The 25,456-nt window shown below is 40.0% G+C and overlaps 1 protein-coding gene across 1 annotated transcript; it reads right to left on the bottom strand.

Moving 5' to 3' along the window:
* Positions 1–20: 20 nt before the first annotated feature.
* LOC130927766 (zinc finger protein OZF-like) lies at positions 21–24,529 on the bottom strand. The gene is made up of 2 exons (XM_057853769.1): positions 24,242–24,529; positions 21–6,545 (listed from the first exon to the last, which is right to left on the bottom strand). Exons 1-2 carry the CDS (start codon positions 24,246–24,248, stop codon positions 5,230–5,232), a joined length of 1,323 nt encoding a protein of 440 aa, XP_057709752.1. The 5' UTR covers positions 24,249–24,529; the 3' UTR covers positions 21–5,229.
* Between the last annotated feature and the right edge of the window lie 927 nt (positions 24,530–25,456).

Consider the following 25,456-nt stretch of genomic DNA (forward strand, 5'->3'; position numbering starts at 1 on the left):
TACATTTAAATGCAGTGGACTGAATAAAAACAAGGTATTAATAATGAATAAAAATAAACAAGTGACAACATATTCTAATTTTCCATATTTATTTGATGACAGTACTTTGAATGAATTTGGAATTTTTTGGAATTTGCGGTCTGCTGTTTCAAATATTAAATGTGAAAAGTGTAGTTTGAAAGGGAGAGAATGATATAAATAATGCCACTTAACTTTGTAATGAAACGGCGAGCCGTATAATATGGATCCAACACAGAATTTATGACAAAACAACAGGGGAAAAAGTCAGAATACGTGAGAAAAACTACAAACAAAAAGAGGCACGAACAGAGTTGGCGAGAGAACCAAGGGAAAGGCGTCAATGGCCAGAAAAGGCAAAAAACAAAGTAAACAAAGTAAAAGTAAGCAAAAGTCTGACATTCGCTTTAAATAATGAGCGCTTCTAATGCATCACAGGTGTGTTGCACAGCTCCGCCCATCCAGATAAATGATGTGCTGGAATGGAGAGTTCAATCAGCTGAGGTTTAGGGGCAGTTTACGTGGTGACTCTGCGACACAAAGATGCAATGACTGAGTTGCGGACTCGCCTCGCGTGCATATGGTGTCGGCGAAGACGGAATGTTAATACGAAAAATTCTGAATCCTGCCTCCAAAGTGGAAGAATCTGATTGCGGGGGGGGGGGGCTTCCTCGGCATGTATATCAAAGGCTCCTGCGGCACGAGACCGCGTTGTCTACGTCAGCACTCGTACACGTCACATTGGGCGTGCACAGCGGTGCTACTAAACATTAAAAACAGCAAATATGGCGGAATGTCGGCTTTAATTTTCTGTTTTAATAATATTTTTAAATTGAATATGTTGAATGTTTAATTTTTTCCCCTTTTTTAAACAAAAGAAAAATGACATTGCTTCGAGTGGGCGGGGATATTTTTTTCCGGGCTAAGGGAGCTTGGTGGGGTCAAAGTGCATCATTCTCTGGCACCCAGTAAATCTGCACTGCCTCCTAGGGCCTGGCATGAATACTACTTCGTTTTCATGCGGAATCACGACATTGTTCAAATGGAGACGCAAATGCAAATGCAAATTTGACATTTTTCGTATTCTCGGAGAGTCACCATGTAAACCGCCCCTTAGGCAATAGGGTGGATGCACATCATACAACAACTGGACAAAGCGAGGGACCGAAAGCGCCAATTCTCAACAGGATTCTACGGAATACAGTCGTCCAGCGTGTAAAATCTGATGAAGCCAGCATGGATGACAGTCAAAACAGTCCTTGGCCTTTGCTTCTCACACCAACACAATCGTGTCTCTTCATCCCTTCCTCCCGAACGAAACTTTGACCACAAACTGAGCAGGAAAAAGATTTTTCGTCAGTGTGAGTTCTTGTGTGGTGTTTTTTTTTTTTTTAATTGATTTTCATCAAATGGAACCATAAAAAAAGACAAGATCAGACAGAACAAAATAAGGCAAACCGGCAATAACATACAACAACAAAAACAGCTAGCTGGGAATAGTAAACAGGTACATTATGAAAAGGAGTATAACACAATGAAAGGTATACAAGGGGGAAAGTACATCATCACACAAATGCCCTCATCAGAATGGCAGAAACGTTGTGAGTGAATGGTTTCCATGATTGTTCAAAAACATCTGTTTTGAAATGCAAAAGACAAGTCAGAAAGTCCAGTGGAATATATTTCATTATTATCCTGTGCCATCCTGATAGTGAGTGGGCATGATCCAGTGCATGGATATTTTTCCGGGCACAAAAAGTCAAAATATTATAAAGTCTTTCCTGACATTTATTATTAATACGGTCATTTGTTAGACCCAAGAGAAGGGAAACTGGGTCCATATCAAGCTGTGTTATTAAAAAGTTCTGTATTTCAGACAGGATATAACTCCCAATATTTCTGTATTTTAATACAGGACCAAGAGCAATGTGTCAGATCACCAATTTCTGTCACCAATTGAGCAAAAGCCTCCGTCAAAAAATTAAGTGGGTGACATGGTGGGCAATATACATTGAGGAAAGCTAATTTCTCCCCGTGTAGATATGCTGAAACCTACACAAAGCGTCCACATTTATCTTAAACACATTTTGCTACCTTAAGTGGTCATTTTTTTCTGATGAGTATTGCCATCCCTCTGCTTTTGGAGGTGAATAATGAAAAATAGACTTTATCAAAACCGCATTGTTGGGCTTTAAATGTTCCTCATAATTGAGGTGTGTTTCTTGCAGCATAGCAATATCAACTTTTTATTTCTGTAAAAAACACTATATTTTTTTCCTTTTGATGGAGAATTGCTTCCCTTAACATTCCAGGTGCAAAGCTTCAGTGTGTTACAGGTCATGAAATTTTTAACAGAGTATTCAGGCTTCCAAATGTACTACACTCTCCACGTAGGTCATGCACCATACTATAACCCAGCTGAAAAACAAAAAAAGACAAAAAAACACCAATACGTAACAAGTGTGCAGACAGCACTGTCGGAGGGAACTTCCCCTTTTGATAACCAGGGGATTACCTTAACTCCATTTCTCAACTCTAACTCGGAAAACTTTTCTGAACCCTAATGGTACCACCTAAATGGTAGTATCCACCCTTATATAACATTGGGCAGGTTCTTAAACAGGGCCATAGGCAGGGCCAGCGCTAGCTATTTTGGTGCCCTAGGCATAAATGCTTTGTGGTGCAGTGAAATATTGTTTTGAACCATGTTACAAACATTTTCTAAATTATAGTATTATGCAGGCCCATATTTAAAACACAGATACATGAAAACTTTAATATTATACCTTTATAGACATGGACTGATAGGGCACTATATAAACATTCTGGACATAATGTGGAAACAATGAGTATGAAAGGGGAAATCTACATAGCTTTAAGATTTTTTCTTTAAGTTTTTCTTTCTTATTAGTTTCACCAGTAGATGTCGCTCTTGGCCTCTGAACCTCTCGAAAATGACTACGGCTTCTTACTAATGGAAAAATTTCTGTATCAACATAGTCGTTGCATAAAACCACTACCGGTATGTATAGTAACATTCCATTTAATTTTCATTGTGCAATGAATTTGCAAGTCACATCATTTCCACCACAGCGTTTTGGAGAGGTTTTTTTTGGTTGTGCACACTAATAAATCGATCATAACCCTATTTCTGGAGTTACCAGATTATTCAAGTGGTCATGTAAAGAGCATGATCCGCTATCCTTTATCTGATAAACACTGCTATTTTACATCTCTGAGCATGTGTACAAATGGAATAACGGATGTCGCTAGAGAGGCCTTAGGGACGCCAAACTGATTCGCTTTCAGCCTGTGGGCCTACTCTGCAGTTAGCGAGCTTGTGTAACGCAATCGCCACACTCGCATTTGAAGAGGTTCAGTGGGACAACTTCAAGCAAGCGTGGGTTTTTGGTAAACATGGAGGAAGGCCTATGCTGAGACCAAGAGTTTTACGTCATGTACTTGGAAAGAAATCAAACTATTGACTTAACATGTAAACCAGTTTTTTCCTGATTATCACATCACTGAAGTGCACGTAAATGCGTCAAATCTCATTATTGTCATTACCTGGTTATTCCCAGTTATCAGATTATTGTAGTCATGTAAACGTAGCTGATAATAAATAAACAATTATTTAAAAAAAACATTCTTGCCTGCAAGTGATGCGCGGGCATCATCTCGCTGCTTTTTCCTCTTTTTTCCGCCCCCGAGTCTTGTCTTTTCAATGACATTTCCTTTCAAGAATAAACTTCTGCCAAATTTGCGACTGAGGCATAATGGAGCAAACCACCAGGGAGTTGGGGGGGGCACCAAAGGTAGACTGACGAGCGGGCCGCACAGGAGATTCTTTTTTTGTGTAAATAATGAGCCTATGTTACTTATATTTGTATTACTTGCATTTATCAGGCTTTACAAAGTTTTATTTTAAATACTATATATTGTTGTTATTATTACAATTACTATTTTTTAGGATTTTTTTACAAACATGATTTTTTTTTTCGTGCCCCTTCAGGCAGAGTTGGTGCCCTACGCGCAGTGAGTGTTATGCGTATGGGAAGCGCCGTGTCTGGCCATAGGACCAAAAAAAAAATCACTTCAAATTGCCCAATAAAGACTTTTTGAGACATCAGTCTTCACAAAAGTTAAATATGGAAACCCACAACAAATAAATGTAATGTAAAACAACATATTCTTATTTTTTAAGCTCGTTAACCCGCCATAGACATAAACGGATCGTTTGGTGACTCACATGAAGTTTACTTGAGTGTGTCCACATAAGTCACTGGCTTAGGGGGGGGGAGTCGAAGCTTTCAGCCTCCCCACCGTGGATTACTTTCAGTGCAGCCGGGTATAGCGTCATGTATTTGGCGCCCAACTCTCGTAGTTGCCTCTTCACATCATCAAAAGCCTTCCGTTTACGAAGCACCGCCGCCAACAAATCCTGCAAGAACATGATGGAGAATTCCCAGTGCTTCACAGTCACGCGGCATCCAACACCCGCTGTTTGTCGGCGAAGTTGTGAAATCGGATCGGGACGGGTCGCGGTTGCTGGTTCGGTCCCGGCTTCGGCGCTAGTGTACAGTGAGCCCTCTCAATTTTAACGCAGCCGTCTTTCGTTTCCATTTCAAGCACGTTGGGAATCCACCCCTCAAAAAAATTTGTAGAGTTGCTCCCCTCTGTGTGTCTTCTGATAGTCGAATAATGCGGACTTTTTTACTCCTGCCTCTATTTTCGAGGTCGTCGATATGCTCAGCCATGCTTTTTATCTGCTTCTCAAGCTCGCGCACCCAGGTATTCACGTCCTCGCAGGTATGTTCGGCCACAGCAATCCTGTTTTCGGCCTTGGCGGTACGCTCCTCCATCTTTTTTGATCGCTTGGCGTGCGCCAGTACCATTTGAGATAGCGGCCCAAGCTTTTCATCAATCACCTTAGTGATGTTCGCCGTTATTTCCTAAATAATTTGACGAAAGGAGGCATCGAGGACAACCCCGGTGTCCGGTTGAACCTGTTGTTGCGCTTCCTCTACCAGAAGCTTCTGGCTCGCTCGTCTTGGCTGGGTTACGATCCTCTCTTGGCAGTATCTTGTCTCGGGATCTCGAAAACTATTCATCAATATTCATGATGAAACGTGCAAATTGAAAATTGTTGGGTGGAGTTTTGTATGAAAAATCAATGCGGTGGTGCGGAGCTCAGAGAGAGTCAACCATCTCTTACGCCACCATCTTGGATCCTCTTGTGTGGTGTTTTAAGTGATGCCTCTGAGCGAATCTTTGATCACAAACTGAGCAGGAAAAAGGGTTTTCGCCAGTGTGGGTTATTGTGTGTCGTTTTAAGTTGCTCTTTTGACTGAATTTTTTACCACAAACTGAGCAGGCAAAAGGTTTTTCGCCAGTGTGGGTTCTTGTGTGCATTTCTAAGTTGTACATGTGACTGAAACCTTTACCACAAACAGAGCAAGAAAAAGGGTTTTCACCAGTGTGGCTTCTTGTGTGTCTTTTTAAGTTTTCCTTTTGAGTGAATCTTTGACCACAAACTGAGCAGGAAAAAGGTTTTTCGCCAGTGTGGGTTCTTGTGTGTTGTTTCAAGGTGCTATTGCAACTGAATCTTTGACCACAAACTGAGCAGGAAAAAGGTTTTTCGCCAGTGTGGCTTCTTTTGTGTATTTTTAAGGTTCCTTTTTCAGCAAATCCTTGACCACAAACTGAGCAGGAAAAAGGCTTTTCGCCAGTGTGGGTTCTTGTGTGTTGTTTCAAGGTGCTCTTGTAACTGAATCCTTGACCACAATCTGAGCAGAAAAAAGGTTTTTCTCCAGTGTGGGTTATTTCGTGCATATCTAAGCCTGTCTTTCGAGTGAATCCTTGACCACAAACTGAGCAAGAAAAAGGTTTTCCGCCAGTGTGTGCACTTGTGTGACGTTGTAAGTTGCTCTTGCAACTGAATCTTTGACCACAAACTGAGCAGGAAAAAGGTTTTTCGCCAGTGTGGGTTCTTGTGTGTTGTTTCAAGGTGCTCTTGCAACTGAATCTTTGACCACAAACTGAGCAGGAAAAAGGCTTTTCACCAGTGTGGCTCCTCATATGCGTCCGACAAGTATACTTATTAGCAAAGGTTTTCCCACACTGAGAGCATTTGCAGAGTTTGTCGTCACCAGGAGATGTCTTATGGCCATCATCATTGTAAGGTGAGTGTGACCTGGTGCCATTTTTGTCTGACGGAGCCATGAAAATGTCTGCTTGCAATCCTTCTGTTGAGTTGCTGCTGCTGCCGTTTGGAGGCTCGGCCCCTGTGCCGGCCTCACTCGGACCATCTTCATTCTTCAAGAGCTCACCAGTCGACCTGGTGATATGCTCCTCCTTTTCCTCCTCTTTAACGCATGGCAGCTCCTCTTCCTCTTCCTTTTTGATTGGAAGTTGCTTCTGTTGAAAGGGCTTGGGCTCCTCCTCTTTGATTTGGGGAAGCTCAACATCCTCTTTCACGCCAGGAGATTCTGGCTGCTGCCACTCAGCACTAAGGTATTTTCTGAAACCTGAAAGACACAAGGAAACCATTGATATATTTTATGGACTACCACTGCGTCTTTCCTTTTTGCAAAACTTGGAGAAGACGAGTACAGTGGTCTCTTGCAGTTTCTTGGATTCAGTACATGGTACGGTTTTGAAAAGTATCCACAAAAAAAAGGTGGGAAAAAACATGCGTTTTCATTTTGAGCCGCAAGAAACATTATTTTGCGAATAGATGCGTCCGAAAAATTCGGCGCCAAAAACTATCGGCCAAAAATAGCTAAAAATGCAATTTCGGTTGAAATGTTTTGAAGACCGAAACCTCACCATCGAATTGTGTGAAGAACTTTAGTCCTCTTGTGATGAGGTCATTTAAACACGGCTTTGTACTTGTATTAAACATTTGTGTACGTATAAAAAAAATGGCTCTCATATTTACGCATTTGTGTTCCTATTTAGGCATTTGTATCTGTAACCACCTAATTCTGACGTTGGATTTTGTTTTTGCGGGTGCGTAAATATAACTTTCTTTTCAACGACTAGGAATCTTGTCTGTGGACTATTTCAAGTTTACTGCTACGTATCAAAAGCATTGAACGCCGTCAAGTCAGACTCGGGGAAGACTAAGCGATCCTCTAACGGCGCATGCGCCGAAACAACAAAACTGGCTGACTGCAGTGTTGTGTGCGGAGCTAACTTGTCAGTTGGAAGCAATGAATCACTGGTAAACACAATAACGTGTTTGTCCAATATCAATTGGTTGAATATAAGCATTTGATTGTAACTAAATGTTTTCTATTGTCAGTGCACGATGCCTGTGTATGTCAGTGTACTCGTTAGAGCCATACAATGTGTTTAAAAATAAAAATACAAGTAATATGTGCATTTTATGTAATTTCAACACTTTTAAAGTACAATAAGTCTCTGAATTATTTTTAATAACTTATATAAATAATAATAAAATATGAAATAATCTTAAAATACTTATTTTAATATTTTGTTGTGTCCACAGATAGAGTCACCCTATGTTTAAAATGTTTCATCTTTTTCGATGTTTGTGGAAAATATACACACAAGTTTCAGCCTGAAAAGACTTACGGTTTTAAACCAGCAGGGGGCAGCGTTCGCTTCTTAGCGTGCATGGGCAATAAATGTTCGCATTTTAGGCCGAATAAGAAATGACCCGTCTGCGCTGTAATGCCAGACGGATGTTGTTAAAAGTATTTTTTTCCTGTTTCAGGTGAGAAAAAATATAATTTGACGGTGGATTGCATTATTTTAGGATGATTGTGATGTGTACTGTGTGTTAATATAGTTCAGAAATATGTTAATCGTTATGTATGTTTATGTATGACTACAGATGTGTTCGTAATGGCAAGCGGACGATGAGTGAATGCTAGTAGTGTCTAAAATGCAGAAGTCAAATGTTTTATCACAAAAACTTGTATTTATTTATTATATCAGAATTCGCATTTTAGAGCGAATAAGATATGAGCCGTCTGTGTGCAGCAATGCGGGACAGATGTTTTTTTCTTGTTTCAGCTATACAAGAAAAATGAAAATATAACAAAATTAAATGTGTAGCAACAGACTGAAGCATTTCATCTGTCTGCACCACGCTACAGATGCATAGCTATTATTTCAACCGACTGCCACGTGCATCATCAGACTTTTGCGTTCTCCACTGCCGCACCTGTCCTGAATGTTGCCTGATCACTGGCTTGCCAAAGGAAAAAATGTGAGCGCCTCTTAAGGCCCAAGTACACCGCATGCGTGATCGTTGCGTTTGCGGTCCGGCTCAGTGTTGCCTGCGTGCCACGCAGTCCGTCAAAAACAGGCAAATCATACCGGCTGCTGCACGGCTGCGGTCCGCCAACCTCGTCCCCCCCGTGAGCTCTCGCGTGATCGCGCGCGATAATGTGCCATTTAAAACAACGAAAAACACACGGAGTCTATACTCATCAGAGAAGCAGAGAGAGAGCACATATTTTCTTTGCATATTGATATTTTAGTTAATCTGGAATTAAGAGACAGACATGACTGCATCATGATGAGATCAGGACAGAAAAACACACATAATAGGACACCTTGCAGCTTCCTTTTTTATATTGTCCTTATAGAAAGGATTGCTGCATCATAAATGATTTTGTGGGTTTCCACCTCCATGATGAAGCGCTCATCATCCATGTTCGCTGGTGTTTAAACCGTGATTAGGCACCTGGGTTGTTACGTCCAGGCCCAGCTCCGCCCATTTTGCCGGATGCGTGTCCGGCAAAAAGAGAAAATAGCCTATACCATGCGGCAGGCATGCGGCACGCCGGAGGTGGTTCGCAGTCAAGCCGGAGCACTGACGCGGCCGGTATACGTTGAACAATAGGATATAATGGGAACGGATTGGCTCCGGCGCTATTTTTTACCGGAGTCGGACCGCAAACGCAACGATCACGCATGCGGTGTACTTGGGCCCTTACTAGTTGCTCTTTGTAACACCCCCCCTGTGGCCCTTACGCCCGGTAGGTTTTCCCCGAGGTCCTAGCGCCCAATCTATTGCATAACAATTTTTTTTTTTTTTAAATTCTTGAAGATTTGTAGATATTTGGCCCGACCCCTGGTCTAGTTGGTTGTCTATTGGTTATTTTTGTCATCTTTTTTTCTTTTCTTTCCTGTCTCTTTATTGTGTGGACTTAAAGTCAAAGGACAGGAGTATCCGACGAAATAAGACAGCTGGACGATGAGATCAGGGGTGGGATTAAATTATTTCTTCTTCTTCCCACTCCCTGTTGAGCGCAAATCATTTTCCTGAGTGTTATGTACTCATATGTTTATTTGCATGCGTTATGTAGCCTTTTATTCTTAGTTAAAGCAATCATGCATTCACATTCTGGTTAGTTTTAACATATACAATTTCATGTCATAAAAGTAAGCCCAGTTATTTTAGTCCTTTGAAGAACACAAAGGTGTAACATGATCCCCCTACTCAAGTCTTTGCTAATCAAATAAGGGGAAATCACAGACGACCCCCAGAGCTGTTGACCAATGGTTTGAATGATTAAAGTAAACGCCCACCAGATTGTAAAATGTGAGGTATATAATGGAGTCAGATTCTCAAATGTGTGTGCCTTATTCATTAAAACTTGTGTTTATTGTTTGACCGCACCCTTAGACTCTCAGTATTTCTGTGTCGACTCAGTTTTTATGAAAGCTTCCACAACAGAAAACAAATGCCCGGTTGTGAGTACGAGGTCATGAGCCAACGCCATCATGAGTTATATTGTATTTCTGTTTCTTTGTGCATGCTTGAAATAAAAAGCTTCATCATCATCAAAACGATATTTTGATTCTTGTTGAGAGCATATCGATAACCTTTTGGCCTAAAAAGTATCACAATATATCGCCTATTTGATAGAGCTGGGAATCTTTGGGCACCTAACGATTCGATTACGATTCAGAGGCTCCGATTCGATTATAAAACGATTATTGATCCACCCCCTCCTTTTTTTTTTCTCTTTTTTTCTTTTTTATGTTTTGTACATTAGTTCCAAAATTGTTCAAAAATACTCTCAGGCTATACCACACTACTATTTCAGTATCAAGTTAACATATAGCAGTAAACAAATATACAAAAACAACATTAAATAAAAAACTCCAGTCCCCATTCTGTATCAGCAGCTTTAAACTACATTCAATTAATTTAATGTTGTGAATCAACCGTTAAATTTGTTAAAATTGCTCCCATTATTCCATAATTTCCCTTTTGTCTACTTTCGACATGTGAAAGTTTTAAAACTATTTTAAAGATAGATTCAAGTCAATATTTTACTGATTAAGGAGTATTTTAGAGAAAAAGTTAATTAGGTTTGCTTGGAAGGTTCACAACAACAGCCTTGCAGGGAAGTGTACTGCTTTAAGATGGCGGCTGTTTATAACGCACGCATCTAGCTTTTTGTAGATGTGCTGCTAACACTACCGAATCTATATTGCATCTAGTCCTATATAAATGATATCCACCGTAACATTATATGGAATGTACTTTGTAGCAGCTTTTCGGCAGCAGTCAGGTATGTTGTTGTGTTTTTTTATCTCGTTGCATGAGTTGAGCTAGAGCCGTGAGTTGAGCATTGGCATTACCCGAGGGGCCGTGTAATGGGAAGCATGATGTTTAGCTACTCTCGCTCAGTTCCGTCCCGAAGACAGCGCGGCGTGCTGAGTGTTGTGTACTTCCGCTTTACTTCGCATATTTCAATAATCGGAATTTGGATGTTTGTGAATCGTTCTCGAATCTTCCACGGCCGAATCGCGAATAATCTAAGAATCGGAAATTTTGCACACCTCTACTATTTGATATATTTTCACTAGAGGTGGGAATCTTTGGGCACCTCATGATTCGATTACGATTCAGAGGCTACGATTCGATTATAAATCGATTATTCATGCACAACGCATTTGCGCAGATATTTAAGTTTATCTTTTCATGGGAAAACACTGACAAAATGACTTTGACACAATGAAGAGTAGTCTGTGTGCAGCTTATACAATAGAGTTAATTTATTTTCCCCATCAAAATAACTCAAAATATAGCCATTAATATCTAAACCCCTGGCAACAAAAGTGAATACAGCACTTTGAAAAAAAGTACATTCCTAAATGTCCAAATGGAGTACTGCTTGTCATTTTCCCTGAAAAATGTCATGTGACTTGTCGCAGGAGTGCTGTCAGCATTGCTGCAGTGATTGAAGAGGTGGGGGGGTCAGCCTGTTAGTGCTCAGACCATACGCCGCACTCTACATCAAATTGGTATGCATGGCTGTCACCCCAGGAGGAAGCCTCTTCTGAAGACGGTACACAAGAAAGCCCGCAAACAGTTTGCTGAACACATGTCAACGAAGCACATGGATTACTGGAACCAGTGGTTAATTTGAGCCGGAACATGTTCCGGTACCTCTTGATTTTGGACTCCACGTGTTCCGGGACTTATTTATTCCATTCCGGTACCTTATATGTGGAAATACGCAAGATAATATTATGCCGAGCGACGCGGAGGAAAATGTGAGGCGATAGACTCGTCATCTTCATCACTTACTACATTGCCCCCTCTAAAGTTAATATAGCTACGAATCACTGCACTAAACTGAATGGAGCCCACATTAAATAACACTGGGAACCACCACTCTAAGTCATGGTTGCCCAAACTTTTCATCAAGCATTTGGTCTGAACAGAAAACAGTCGCTTTAAATTTTAAAAGCTTGGTAGCGAATATAACACAGGAACCTTGATGCTTTTTACCCCTCATTTTATTCTTCTTTCCGCCACCCTAATGCAAAACAAACAAGTCACTGGCGGGCGGCTATGCAGTCCACCAATCGGAGCGTCGCGCTGGCGCACCAATAGGAGCCCCGCGTTGACGCATGAATTACCGTGCCGATGACAGCCTGATGCTACAATATAAAAACGTTTTTAAAAAATGTCCATCCATCCATCAATGATCTTCCGTTTGCTCCAGGGTCGGTCGCGGGGATAAAATAATAAGATGCATACATTCATTTAAAGAACATATCACAAGAATTGCATGTTGTTTCCAATCTGCACTTTTGGTTAGTGGGGCTTTCAACTCCGAACCATAGTAAAAGTCAACACCACGCTTCCTTTCTCTCCCTCATACGTTCACCCACGTCTTCTTCTACGCCAAATAGGCAATGCCGGTCGCACTGAAACGGGACAGCGCCCCCTTGAAGATGCTGGTAACAATGTTGTTTATAAAAATGTTACGTCATTTGAAAGAGTCAGAGATTTGTTGATACGCTCAAAAGCTGCACCAACAAATCAGCCCCTGACATAAATTGGAAAAAACTTTAGGATCAAGCGGTATTTCAACATGCCTAAAAGACAGACAAACGAGTCAGAAAAGCAACAATGACAACAAGGAATGTTTTGGACAACTAAATATGGTAAGCTAAATAAGTCGCCGTGCCAATCTTTTTTTATGTTTTACAAGTCAGACCTGTTGAAAAACTAATTGCTGACTGTAAGTCCCACCTGTGGTTATGTGGACAATTGCCGTGCTGTGCAGAGTATAGCCTAAATAATTCTAAATTGTTGTCATAACATTCATACCATGGATATTATATATATGTATATAATTTTTCTATGATTGTTTTGCTGGTACTATGATTCCATCTCTCTTGTGAAGTGTCTTTGTGTGGCTTGAAAAGCGCTCTTGAAATACAATGTACTATTATGATTATTAGTGATGCACGATAATGCATTTTTCAGCCGATACCGATAACCGATAATTTCCTCCTCGTTCCAACCGATAACCGATAATGTCAAGCCGATAATTTTATTAAAGATTTATGTAAAATTTTAAAGTATACACAAGGGAAAATATTGCTGTGCAAAAATAATATTGCTCTTTTTTTTCAACATCAAATGTGAACAAGTAGTGGTAGTAGTAAATTCCAACATCTAAATAAAGACAGATTGTCTGACATTGTGTAATGGTAAACATTTGGCAACAATTACTTACAGAGTAAATACATAAGTTGCACAAAAATGGCTTTAAAAGTATGCCATTCCTAAAGTATAACATTACTACACAGCAAAAACACAGCTCCTTAAGACTAGTTAAAGTCCCTTGTTTTCAGTGTAAATCTATTGGAAATAAGTTAAATTAACTGCCAGCACTTCAAGTATATTTCACTCAGATTTCTTGAAGAAAAATGGCCAGCTGAAAATAAGATTAACAGCCTTATTTTAAGCAATAAATTATTATACATAATCCTAAAAAAAAAAAAAAAAAAAAAAAAAAAAAAACCTTGTCAGAAATGTTCTTTATTCAAGAATATGTATGGTTCAAAACATTATTTGAAAGCAATTTTTTCTTTTTTTAGATGTTTGGGCTTAATAAGAACAAATTGCAATATTTAGTTCAAGTAAGTGGAATAATCTGGCGCATTCAACTAGTCTTCAACACTCAAACAAGATGGGGAAAATTATTTGACTAGATTTAAGAAGAATGATCTGATTAAGACGTCATAAATTTAAAGCGTACTGAATGCATTACTGACTGGATGACTTCTTTGTGTCGTTTGGTGCATGTTACAATTATCAACTAACCACTGTGCCGTCATGATAAACATGGTTTGTTGACATCACCTGTGTAAATGTCCGTGGTAAAACTGATGTGATCGGCATGTCTGTCACGAAGAATCGTGGTCGTATAAACTGCATTATTTTTTCATCCAGGGGTTTGGCTATCGGGTCATTTCGGGAATTTCCTCCCGCCTGTGCCCTTCAGTCCGCCCGGCTGCCAAATTAGCACCCGCGCCAGGCCTCTGTCTCGAACCGGAGTGGCGGCGGCAGCTAAGTTTGTACCGGATATCCGCCCGCCCCGGCCGGCTTGCTGCGGCGCATTCGGTGCATGGCTCTGCTCTCATGCTCTACCCGCCTAGGGCGAGGCGGCGGCGGCGGCCTGCCGGACCAGCGGGCTCCGTCGGAAGAGAGCTACTTGTCAACTATCGATCTCGTGAGGTGTTTAGCCATAGATGGGAGTTTACCACTCGCTTTGGGCTGCATTCCCAAACACCCCGACTCCGGGATGACCGCAGTGTCTCTGTATTGTCACAAGCCCCGTAGCTTCCTTTATAGTTTATTTGTTAACAATAGCTTTAGCATTCGTGCTAGCAGCAGCCTCATATTTGTTCCAAAAATCATTGTGATGCAGTTTTAAATGGCTGCTGGGTTAGTGCTAGTGGTGTTCAATGAGGACGCTTTCTTTAGGCCTTAAGGAGCTGTTTTTGTAGATGGCGAGAGACACACTGGAAAAGTAACGCACGCTAGTGAGAGCGCCTCAACACTGATGTGTAACACCGCCTCCTCTATGACGCCGTACTCCTAAACCCCTCCTCCCACAGGGGCTTCAGAGAGGGGAGGGGTTGAGCAGGCGGCAGTGAAGAAGTGGAGAAAACTGCTTGGTTGCGCACATTTGGAGGCTAAATCAAGTATATAATTATCGGATTGCATTATCGGTTGATTTTTTTATTATCTGTATTATCTGTGTGACGTCATAAGTGCCATTATCGGCCGATAATTATCGGTCGCCGATATTATCGTGTATCTTTAATGATTATTATCTGAAATTGAAGCTTATAAGTCCCACAGCATGGCAAGTGGGCATTCGCATGTTGTTTCAGCATTTCTGCTTATACAGTGTTCCGGGACCTGTGTCCGTGTCGTCATCACTGCGCTGTCATATGTACTTTGCGTTCCGGCACCTTATGATTTACAAATTAAGCACTGACTGGAACCATGTCCTATGGTCTGATGAGACGGGCGGACTACAACTTTATACCTCTGTGCCTAAATGTTTAACTCATTCACTCCCAGCCATTTTCACCAGAGCAAGGCCCTTCGCTCCCGGCCGTTTTTCTGGATTTCGACTGATTTTGCAAGGCCCACAGAAAATTCTGTTCGATTGCTATATAAACATGGAACCCACTAAAAGATTAGACTGTCTTCTTTCAGCAGAAAAAAAAAAGTTTATATTGTTTTCCATTCTTAGAAATCAGCATTAGAAAATAGCTTAGTTTTAGCAATTTTCCAATTTCTGATGATAAAACTGAGAAAATGAGCTTTTTGTAAACGCATTTCAAACATAACTTTGACTTTAACAAAGCTATTTTTTGCATTAGTTATTATAATTAGTTACATTCCAAACATCCGAATAATGTTTTCCTTTTATAAAATACCATGAACAACCAGACAAATAGAGCTTTTGATAGCAAAGTAACAATTTATTCAAACATGACTACTGAGAGATGACGGTTTGTCGCCGAGATGACGCCGTTGTCGCCATGCCAGCCGTGTAAAATTTTCCCTCATCGTTGTCTGTCTCACAAAGATGGATTATTTTTGCGTTTCTGCGGGGTCTGCTCGGCGAGCCGCTGCACTGAGGGTCTCACTCCTTTTGCTCGGTCGTCCAGCGCCTGGCCTCCCAGGCGTCCTCTCGGTTGTTTTGTCCGGTCAGAGCACCGCCTGGCATCATGCCGCCAGCGCTCAGACCATGCTGCCCGGCCGTTCACTGCCGTTGAATCAAGTTGCCTGGTCTTACAAAATGCGCTACTGCCCTCCAGTGGCCAGTTTTATTGCTTTAGAATGGGTTTGGAGCGTTGTTCTCTTTCTCAGATACAGCGGAAGCTATATACAGTAGCTGTATATAGAAGCTGTATGCTTCTTATAATTTTTTTTTTTTTTTAAAAACGCAAAAGACGTATAAATACGTTTTTGGGACAGTGAAGCATTTGACAATAGAACGTATTTATACATTTCTGGGAGCAAATGAGTTAAGGTATTGAAGTGCAATTTTATTTTTTCTTGAAAAAGACATTTTAGTTATTCTGTGTTTCTGTGCGGTATTGATATTGTTTTCTTTTACTTAAAAGAGACATGGTCTATTGTCTTTTGTTGTGATATCTTAAAAAGTATTTTTTTTCCTTTCAGATATTTTGTATTCAATTTTTAATGTACATAGATGAACAGAAAATTACAAACAAAATAACAAAAGTGAAAAACAAGGACAAGAAGGAATCACAAAACAACCCACCCCACCCACACCCCCAACTGTCCTGAATAGTTATATAATTTAGGCAGACAATGCATACCAGTGATGAGTTATTGGCAGTGCATCACACAAAGACAAAGCTGTTGTATTTATGTCCATAGATATATATGTATATACCTTCACCTCTAGTGAGGGAAAATTATACATAATAAAAAACAAAACAAAATAAAACACCTTATACATAAATTATACATACATCTCAAGGGCCGCCTCCCCATATCCAACCATAACTCATGGCTTGTTTGAGTATTGTGAAAGTAAGTCAAAAAAGGATCCCATGTCACATGAAACTTTCTCCTTGACCTGGTCATAGAGAAGTTCTAGTTTTAGACAAGACATGAGATCCCGAAGCCACTGGTCAAGCGTGGGCAGAGCAGCACCCTTCCATCTCAGCAGAATTGTGCGTCTAGCCAAGAGCAATGCAAAAGTGACCATACGGTGTTCTGTGGATGACCATGTTCTTCACCAAAAATACCAAACAAAGCTAGTGTAGGATTCATGCTAACATTCTTATTTAGTACTGTGGACAGAATTTGGAAAATATCATACAAGAATTTCTGCAACTTGGAGCGCAATTTGTATCAAAGTAGCGTCTTCTGATTTGCATTTATCACAGATGGAATAGATAGTCGGGTAAAAACTGGACAGCTTAGCTTTTGACATGTGCGCTCTGTGCACCACGTTGAGCTGAAGAAGGCAGTGCCGAGCACAAATTGATGATTTATGAAGTGAAGACAATATGGAATCCCATAGATTATCAGGGGGTTGCCCCAAATCCTGCTCCCAAGCTGCCCTCACCTTATCCGTTGCCGAGCCCAATGAAAATGAAATATAACCAGGCCCGGATCTAGGTTGACCCACTAGAGTGGGCACTAGGAAAACTTGAGGGGGCACCCACAATGCAGGCTTTTTTTTTTTTTTACCCTCTGCATTTCTCTGGGTTTGGGACCGGCGCAAGTAGGACACTGGCTTGTGTCCCGCTGAGGCTGAATTAATTTTTTTGTTTTTTTTTTCTTCATCTATCTACTTATTTTCGCTGTCGGCATGATGTTATGATGACGTCATCTCGCATGGCAACGTGTCGCCATTTTGAGATGGAGGCACGCAAGGTAAACAGCCGTAGACAGACGCTGTCTGAAATTCATAATTTTCAGCTGTGTTTTGCGTCTTTTTTCATAAAAACGTCTTAAACATGACTTATTATTATCACGAGTCACTGCCGACAGACGCGAGGAGGCAATACTACTTAAAATTAGCGTGTATTGGCCTGCAAATCTGCCCATACAAAGTCGCAGCTGATAGCTGGATAAACAATCCATAGGAATTGTCTGCAGTGGAGTTCGGAAACATCTACAACTACCTCATAAAGAATTGTGGGCTTGCCTGTGAAGACAGCAATGAGAGAAGATGTATCTGCATGTCAGTGGAAATTAAACACGCCAAGTTTTGGCAAAAAGACAACTTGTTCTCCATCAATTCATACTACGAATGCAACGTTGAGCTGCAACCACCTCAACACAAATATGCACAATATATGAAATCGCATATGTACTGCACTATCTGTAGCAAACTGCATATGAAAATATGAATAAACAATTAGCAGAGCGCCCGAGACGCGTTTTGCCGACCCTCTAACTCGTGGGTAATTAGCATATCACAGGTTTCATGCTAAGTGAATCTGTCTCACTTTTTTTGCACTGAAGTACACACAGTTCACATATTTTCGTTTTTAAACACATTTAAACAACACATACCGGCGATGCAACCTCAAATTCAAGGCAAAATGGTCAGAGGTGGCGCGAACTGACTGCGCCCATCGTCGTGTGAGTCTCTACTGAACAACGTCACTTCCGCGTTGCAGTTTCTTTCAAATAAAGTGCGCATGAGATGCAGTAAATTAAGGCATCCACTAGATGATGCTAATAAGACGTAAAAGAAACTCAGGTATTCAATCACAAAACCCATCAATCTTTTATGCATAACAGAGCACCGTCATTTTGATTAGGTGGGCACGACTAACGTCTGGGTGGGCCGTGCCCACCCTGGCCCCCCCATACATCCGGCCCCGAATATAACTATGCAATTTCGATAGTGCACCTTTAGGAATTGGGTCAAAGGAAAGAAAGCGGTCGATTGGATTAGTACTGGGTACTAAGGGGTAGTTGGGCACATTTGAGCGCACATAATGCCTGACTTGCAGGTTATATTTCTTAGTTGAGTAAATGAAACAAATTGTCCATCTTCAAACATGTCGGCAAAGGATTTCATACCCTTATTATGCCCCATTCGAAAGTTATTATCAGATGAAGAGAGACTGAAAAGGTGATTAAAGGCAATCGGACTCAGGTAAAAGTATTTTAAAGTTCAAGAGTAAACATTTATTGCGTTTAAATGGGTGCACTTAATATTACTTAGTATTATTAATATATACTGTATTCTTACTTGATGATTGTAAATTGGTTTTAAAAAATTGGGGGGGGCCACAATTATATCACAATAATTTTGGTGCAAACTTCTCCGAGAATGTGACTTCCGAAGCGAGGACGTACAAGGCCTTAGAGTGGCAGACCGGCAGAAAGGAGAGGCGAAGAATAGAGACTTGGACAAGTCGAGGAAGCTGACAAGGCATAGTCCAATATTCATTTGCAAGCAATATTCTATGTTCAATACATTCTCACCTTCAATATTCAAAGCATTAACTCTCAAACTGCTGCTCATTCACTTCGATTATTTGCACTGACTGAACATACGACTATCTCATACGCATTTTATATTTGTTTATTTAGATTTTATACTTGCAAGTCACTTTTGAGATTTTCCTTCATAATGCACAGTAAAGGGAAATGCTACACAATTTCATTGTACACAATAAAGGGCAATTCTATTCTACTTTGTATTCTATTGTATAATAAGTAAGGGTGTAACGGTACAAGTATTTGTATTGAACCGTTTCAGTTCGGGGTCCTCGGTTAGGAACGGAGGAGTACCGAACGAGTTTGTAACGTAATGTAACCCTTACTTTTCAAGGCTGTGAGTCGATCGGGTTACAGTTTCTTTGTGTAGATTATATTTATTTTGTCTTCTCTATTATAATGAGGACCAACACGATAGGACAGTATAAGAAACGTCAACGGTGCGACAACGTAGCCGCCTCGAGAACGCAGTGAAACACATGCGTTAAAGTCAATCTGCCAATGCACACCAGTCGCAGTGTGGCCGCATGTCAGAAGCGGCTCAACGCGACGCACAAGAAAACAACGGCAGAGTTTATTATTTGACGCGAGACGCGGCCCTCCTGTGTCAGTACATACTACTAGCTAGCATCGGGCAGATTGGAAGTCACTTGTGTAAAAACACGGTGGATCCGGTCGATTTTCAAACCAATATGCAATCGTAACTCACTTTTTGAGTGGTAGATCGGGGCACAGTTGACTTGTCTTTGTTGATTTACTGCTGTCTTCTCTGCTATTATAACCAACACGGCCCCGTGTTCAATACAAAACCCTCCGACCACACCAAAACAAGTAGGAACTAATATTCACATAGGAACTAAAGTTATACAACATAAAATATATCAATGAATACTACATCACATTTGTAAAATATGAACACATAATAAAATAAATAATAGCCCATCTAAATAAAATAAATTGAAAAGAGCTAAAACACCTGTAATTAAATAATAAGATCCTGCTTACACAATTAATTAATTTCTGTGTGGCGCTTTGAGAAAATCCACCAATAAAGCTTTTGAAAACCGTTCATAAGGGAAAAAAATGATTCATTGAGGCATTTCATTTGTAAAATACATGTTAAAATCTTTGGCATTGGGATTGCTTTTCTCTTTAGCACAGGACTTATTTTTTCTTCCTTCTTTCAGAAACAAAGCTGACCAATACGCGGGGTCTGGAAGGCAAATTGTTGTTGGATTATTATCTTTAAATACACGCTACTTTTTGAGCAAAACTCTAGCATTGTATAGGCTAATGTCTATGCCTATTGTTGAAAGCACAAAAGTGTGTAATAAACAACGAGCACATTTATATTTTGCATTTTGTTTTCTTACTGTACCGAAAATGAACCGAACCGTGACCTAAAAACTGAGGTACGTACCAAACCGAGATTTTTGTGTACCGTTACACCCCTAATAATAAGTTGTGATTGTGTATACAATTTATTAATAATCTATTTATATATTATATATATTTTATTCTGCATGTTTTCCTTAAGTATTAAGTTTCTGATGTGAAAATTGAGTCATTTATTATCTGTTGAAAACTTGCAGTAAATAAAAAAATTAAAAAATGAAGTTGCTATTTTGGGCAAAAACATATATGTTTAATATTGCTATTGATCCTGAAAATATTGGTGATTATCTCTGCATTTGGTGATTTTTGTGCATCTAGTGTAAAATCTGAGAATTTTATAGCCATTTTAAATTTTGTTATACTAAAAAATAATTAATCAGGATTTTATAAGGGAAAGAATTTGATTTTTTTTTTTTATGCCGCTGCTCATGGAGACTCATATATGGCTAAGGTAGGTGCCTGTTTTGGTTTTAGGTCGGTAGCAGCTTTGGTTTTGAAAATATTTGAATTTGAAGTTTTTAAAAATAGGTCCTCTACGGATCGGCCCCATTCCCTGTGTCCTGTCAAGTATTATGAAGTCCATGCAAGAACATTAAAAGATAAAACTGCATCCGAAATAAAAAATGTGAACAAAGAACAAGATGAATGAACACACAAGAAACCCAGAAAAAATATCCTGTTTACGAAACAACAACATTACGTGGTGGGAGGGAAGTCAACAAAACTCTAATCCAAACTTAGAAAACAGCACACCGAGAGAACTATACATAATTAAAAAAAAACAAAAAAAAAAACTAAAACCAACGAAATAGAAAGTAACCTGGGAAAAATACAAAGATGTTTTCGGAAATGCTATAAAGAACTATATTCTCGACCACAATTAAATAATTATATACAGATCCAAGAACTTCTAGCTCACATTCAATTTCCACAGTTAACAGATGAACAAAATGAGAAAATAGTAGCAAAACTAACAGAGGAGGAACCAAGATTAGCAATTGGGAAATTAAAGACAGCTAAATCATCAGGAGCAGGGCTTTAATTCAGACTGGTATAAAAAAATGCAGGACTAACTAGTCTCACCATTATTGAAAACGTATAAATGGATTTTAGAAAAGAAAACACCCCCCCCCCCCCCCCCCCCCCCGAAGGATGCAATAGATGAGAAAGGATCCAATAAATGACTAATACCAAAAGAGGGAAAAGATTACCTTGAATGTGGTAATTATCAACCAATTAGCCTCCTGAAAGTTGATTATAAATTATTTACCTCAATAATTACCAATAGATTAAAATCAATATTACCAGAACTGATGCATATGAACCAAACAGGCTTTATAAAACAAAGACAAACACAGGACAACATTAGGAAGATTTTACATGTGACAAAACAGGCAATAGAACAAAAAGTTGAAACGCCGATTTTAAGCCTGGATGCCGAAAAGGCATTTGATTCGGTGAGATGGACATTTCTTTATGAAGTACTCTGAAAATTTGGTTTCTACCCAGCAATGATTGACATTTTAGCAGCACTGTATAAAAACCCAATAGCAAGAATCAAAATCAGTGGTGATCTGAGTGTCCGTTTTAAACTGGAAAACGGACAACCTTGCATGCAACTATGCCATGCTACCTGTAATCCATGCTTTAGACATGATCAAACAAGAAGCATAACAATACACAACTTTACCTGATTGATAAACAAAAATTTAACCAACATACAGTACCTCAACATACTGTTTCGGTTTTCTAAAGACACGACTCCAATGTATCCGCAGGTCACTACATCATCAACCGAGTGTCATTAGTTCCGGTGTTAATCTTTTAAAAAAAAAAAAAAAAAAGAAAGAAAAAGAGGTATAAAGTGAAATTTACCTACATTGTATCATTGTTTGCTAAAGAGTACAAACCCATAAAGTAACTGTGCCAACCACATCATAATGAGGTGAATGCAATTACCAGTATAGAGTCTACCCACGTACCACGTGTTCGCTGTAGGGTTCCGCCCACTTGTCCGTCAAAACATAGTGTTAACCTATTACGGCTACGTACATTTCTCCTATTTACGGCGTGTTTTTCTGTTCCTTAACATTAATAATCAAAATGGTGAAGGCGTGTGTGGCTGTTGGTTGCACTAACAGAGAAGATGGAAGGAGAGACTTGAAGTTTTACCGTATTCCGAGGGATCCAAAGAGACGAGCGAAATGGACGGCTGCAATTCGACGTGAAAATTGGACACCAAAAAATCACCACAGACTATGTAGTAGTCATTTTATATCCGGTAAGATGCATTTAATATATATTTAGAGGGTTTTGGCCTGACAACCACAATTAAGATCATTGCTAGGCTAATCGCCGACAACATACGACGTAGTACGACATAGTTTCAAATTCAAGATGTTTGTGACTTCCCTTTCTTCCACCATCGTTATTTTTTGAATAATATTTAGCTGGTACCAAGTAAAAGAAACTGGCCTCGTCTACGGGGCTGACAAATAACCACAATTAAGATCATTGCTAGGCTAATCGCCGACAACATACGACGTAGTACGACATAGTTTCAAATTCAAGATGTTTGTGACTTCCCTTTCTTCCACCATCGTTATTTTTTGAATAATATTTAGCTGTACCAAGTGAAAGAAACTGGCCTCGTCTACGGGGCTGACAAATAACCACAATTAAGATCATTGCTAGGCTAATCGCCGACAACATACACGTATGTATTTAGTGAGTGCTATCGCTAAACCATATAAACATTAAAAGCCTTAACTCCATTGACAAACGACATGAAATACATTAGACTTGACAGTGGATGTTAGCAATAACAAAAGAATTCGAATTGAAAATTTCGTAACTCACCTTTCCAAGCACAAGATAGATTCCTGCCAAACGAGGACCTGTTTCACCCAACCAGCAACGAAGTATTTATAAGCGTCCAAGCTCTTGAAGTTTTTCGTGAGAATAGGCTGATTTTGTGTGGACAAGATCATTGTAAATATCAGCGTAGCAGATGTCAGGCAGACAGGGCGAAGACAGTGGGTCGAAAAACATCGATTTGGGCATCAAATATGGATCTGGCGACTGTATAAAACGAAGCTTTTCCTCATAATGCCTTTTATGCAACAGATCCAGTGAGTTTGCGGCATCAGAAAGCACCGGGTCTTCCATGAAATGCATTTTAAATTCCGCTATCAATTGAAAACAATGCAAATACAGAGTCAAAATGACGGACAAGTGGGCGGAACCCTACAGCGAACACGTGGTACGTGGGTAGACTCTATAGACAACATTTTACTGTATTTACCTTCTCCATAAGCTGTGACAGTTTAATATCAATCAGTCAATATCAGCGTCTTCATCAAAGAGCAAAACAAGCTACATTTTAGAGTTTGTATTTTACTGTTTGTTTAATGTTATGTCGCAAATTGCTAGTAATGCCCTGACCCTCGCTGGAGCACTAATGAATGAATGAATGACGGCACGTCGTTCGCTTGCCGACTACGTGGGTAAGTTTGTAAGTCCATGAACTTTACATAGTTTCATAAAGTACATTTGACTCAAATAAATATTGAATAAACACGTTGTTGACATTACCTCTAATGCTTCTTCAGAGCCGGCAGCTCCAAGAACTTCATAGCTGTCCGTCATGTTTTGGCACTGAGCGCCGTGAATGACAACTGTTTTTGTTTTGGCGCATGCGCCATGAGGGGGTTCGAGGATCGACTAGTTTTCCCTGAGACCTTCGTGACGTAATTTCAATGCTTTCGATTCGTAGTCGTAAACTTGAATTCGTCCACAGACACGATTTGTACTCGTAGAGGAGTTGTATTCACACACCCACAAAAAAATCCCACGTCAGAATTTTGTGTTTACAGATACTGATGCCTAATTATGAACAAGAATCCGTAAATATTAGTACGAATATTTAATATACGAATACGATTGTGTAAATACAAGTACAAATCTTTAAGTACAAATCTAACTCCATATTTGCGAGTCAAAAGTTAACTTACTCACCTGACATTTTGGGACTTGACGTTTGCTTGCTCGGCGACGTGTTGATCCCAGGCGCGTTGTTTCTCTTTGTTAGCTGCTAAACTAGACTAGGCTAACCTTAGCAGGCCTCGAAGTTTCAACGTGCACCCAAACGACTCGAAGCAGAAACGAGATTGAACGGATTCTTGCCCAAAAATTTCTGGCACCTTTCAGTCGATTACATTACGTCTTGGGGCTAAGTGGATTGTCTTCAAAGCAATCGGACGGCAACTCTAGCCACTCACATCCTCGACGCATGACGTGCACGTATACGACATCTTCTTCTTTTTTGTGTATTGGCAGTTTACCCCTCGGTACCATGGGGCATTACCGCCATCTACTGGACCGACGGTTTAGTACGAGATCAGTCAGTTACAGACAAGCAATCACTCCTGACAACCAGTGAAACACACCCAGAGTGTAGACAAAACCCAAACCAAAAAATAGGATGAATTAAATACTAATACATAAATTAAATACTAATAAATCACCCTCTTCCTATATCCTTTCCAACAGCCTTGTGTCCTTGAGAAACTTTAGTAGCCCTTTTTGAATATTGGCGGTCTTTACCTGTAGAACATTTCCCATCCCAAATGTCTCTTTTGCCTGGTCCAGTACCATTCTGAACCGAAATATACGACATCGCTTGCTTTTTTCCCCCTTCTTCTTCTTCTTCTTCTTTTTTGTTTATTGGCAGTTTACCCCTCGGTACTGTGGGGCATTACGGTCATTTACTGGACTGACAGTTTAATACGAGATCAGGCAGTTACAGACTTAAAAGCAATCCCTCCTGACAACCAGTAAAACACACCCAGAGTGTAGACAAAACCCAAACCAAAAAATAAGATAAATTAAATACTAATAAATAAATTATATACCAATAAATTAACCTCTTCCTATATCCTTTCCAACAGCCCTGTGTCCTTGAGAAACTTTATTAGCCCTTTTTGAATATTGGCCGTCTTTACCTGTAGAACATTTCCCCTCCCAAATGTCTCTTTTGCCTGGTCCAGCACCATTCTGAACCGATCCCTCTGCTCCCCATACTTCCCACACACCATTACAGATCAGGCAGTTACAGACTTAAAGCAATCACTCCTGACAACCAGTAAAACACACCCAGAGTGTAGACAAAACCCAAACCAAAAACTAAGATAAATTAAATACTAATAAATACATTAAATACTAATAAATTAC

This window comes from Corythoichthys intestinalis, chromosome 13, assembly GCF_030265065.1.
Source record: "Corythoichthys intestinalis isolate RoL2023-P3 chromosome 13, ASM3026506v1, whole genome shotgun sequence".
Lineage (NCBI taxonomy): Eukaryota > Metazoa > Chordata > Actinopteri > Syngnathiformes > Syngnathidae > Corythoichthys > Corythoichthys intestinalis.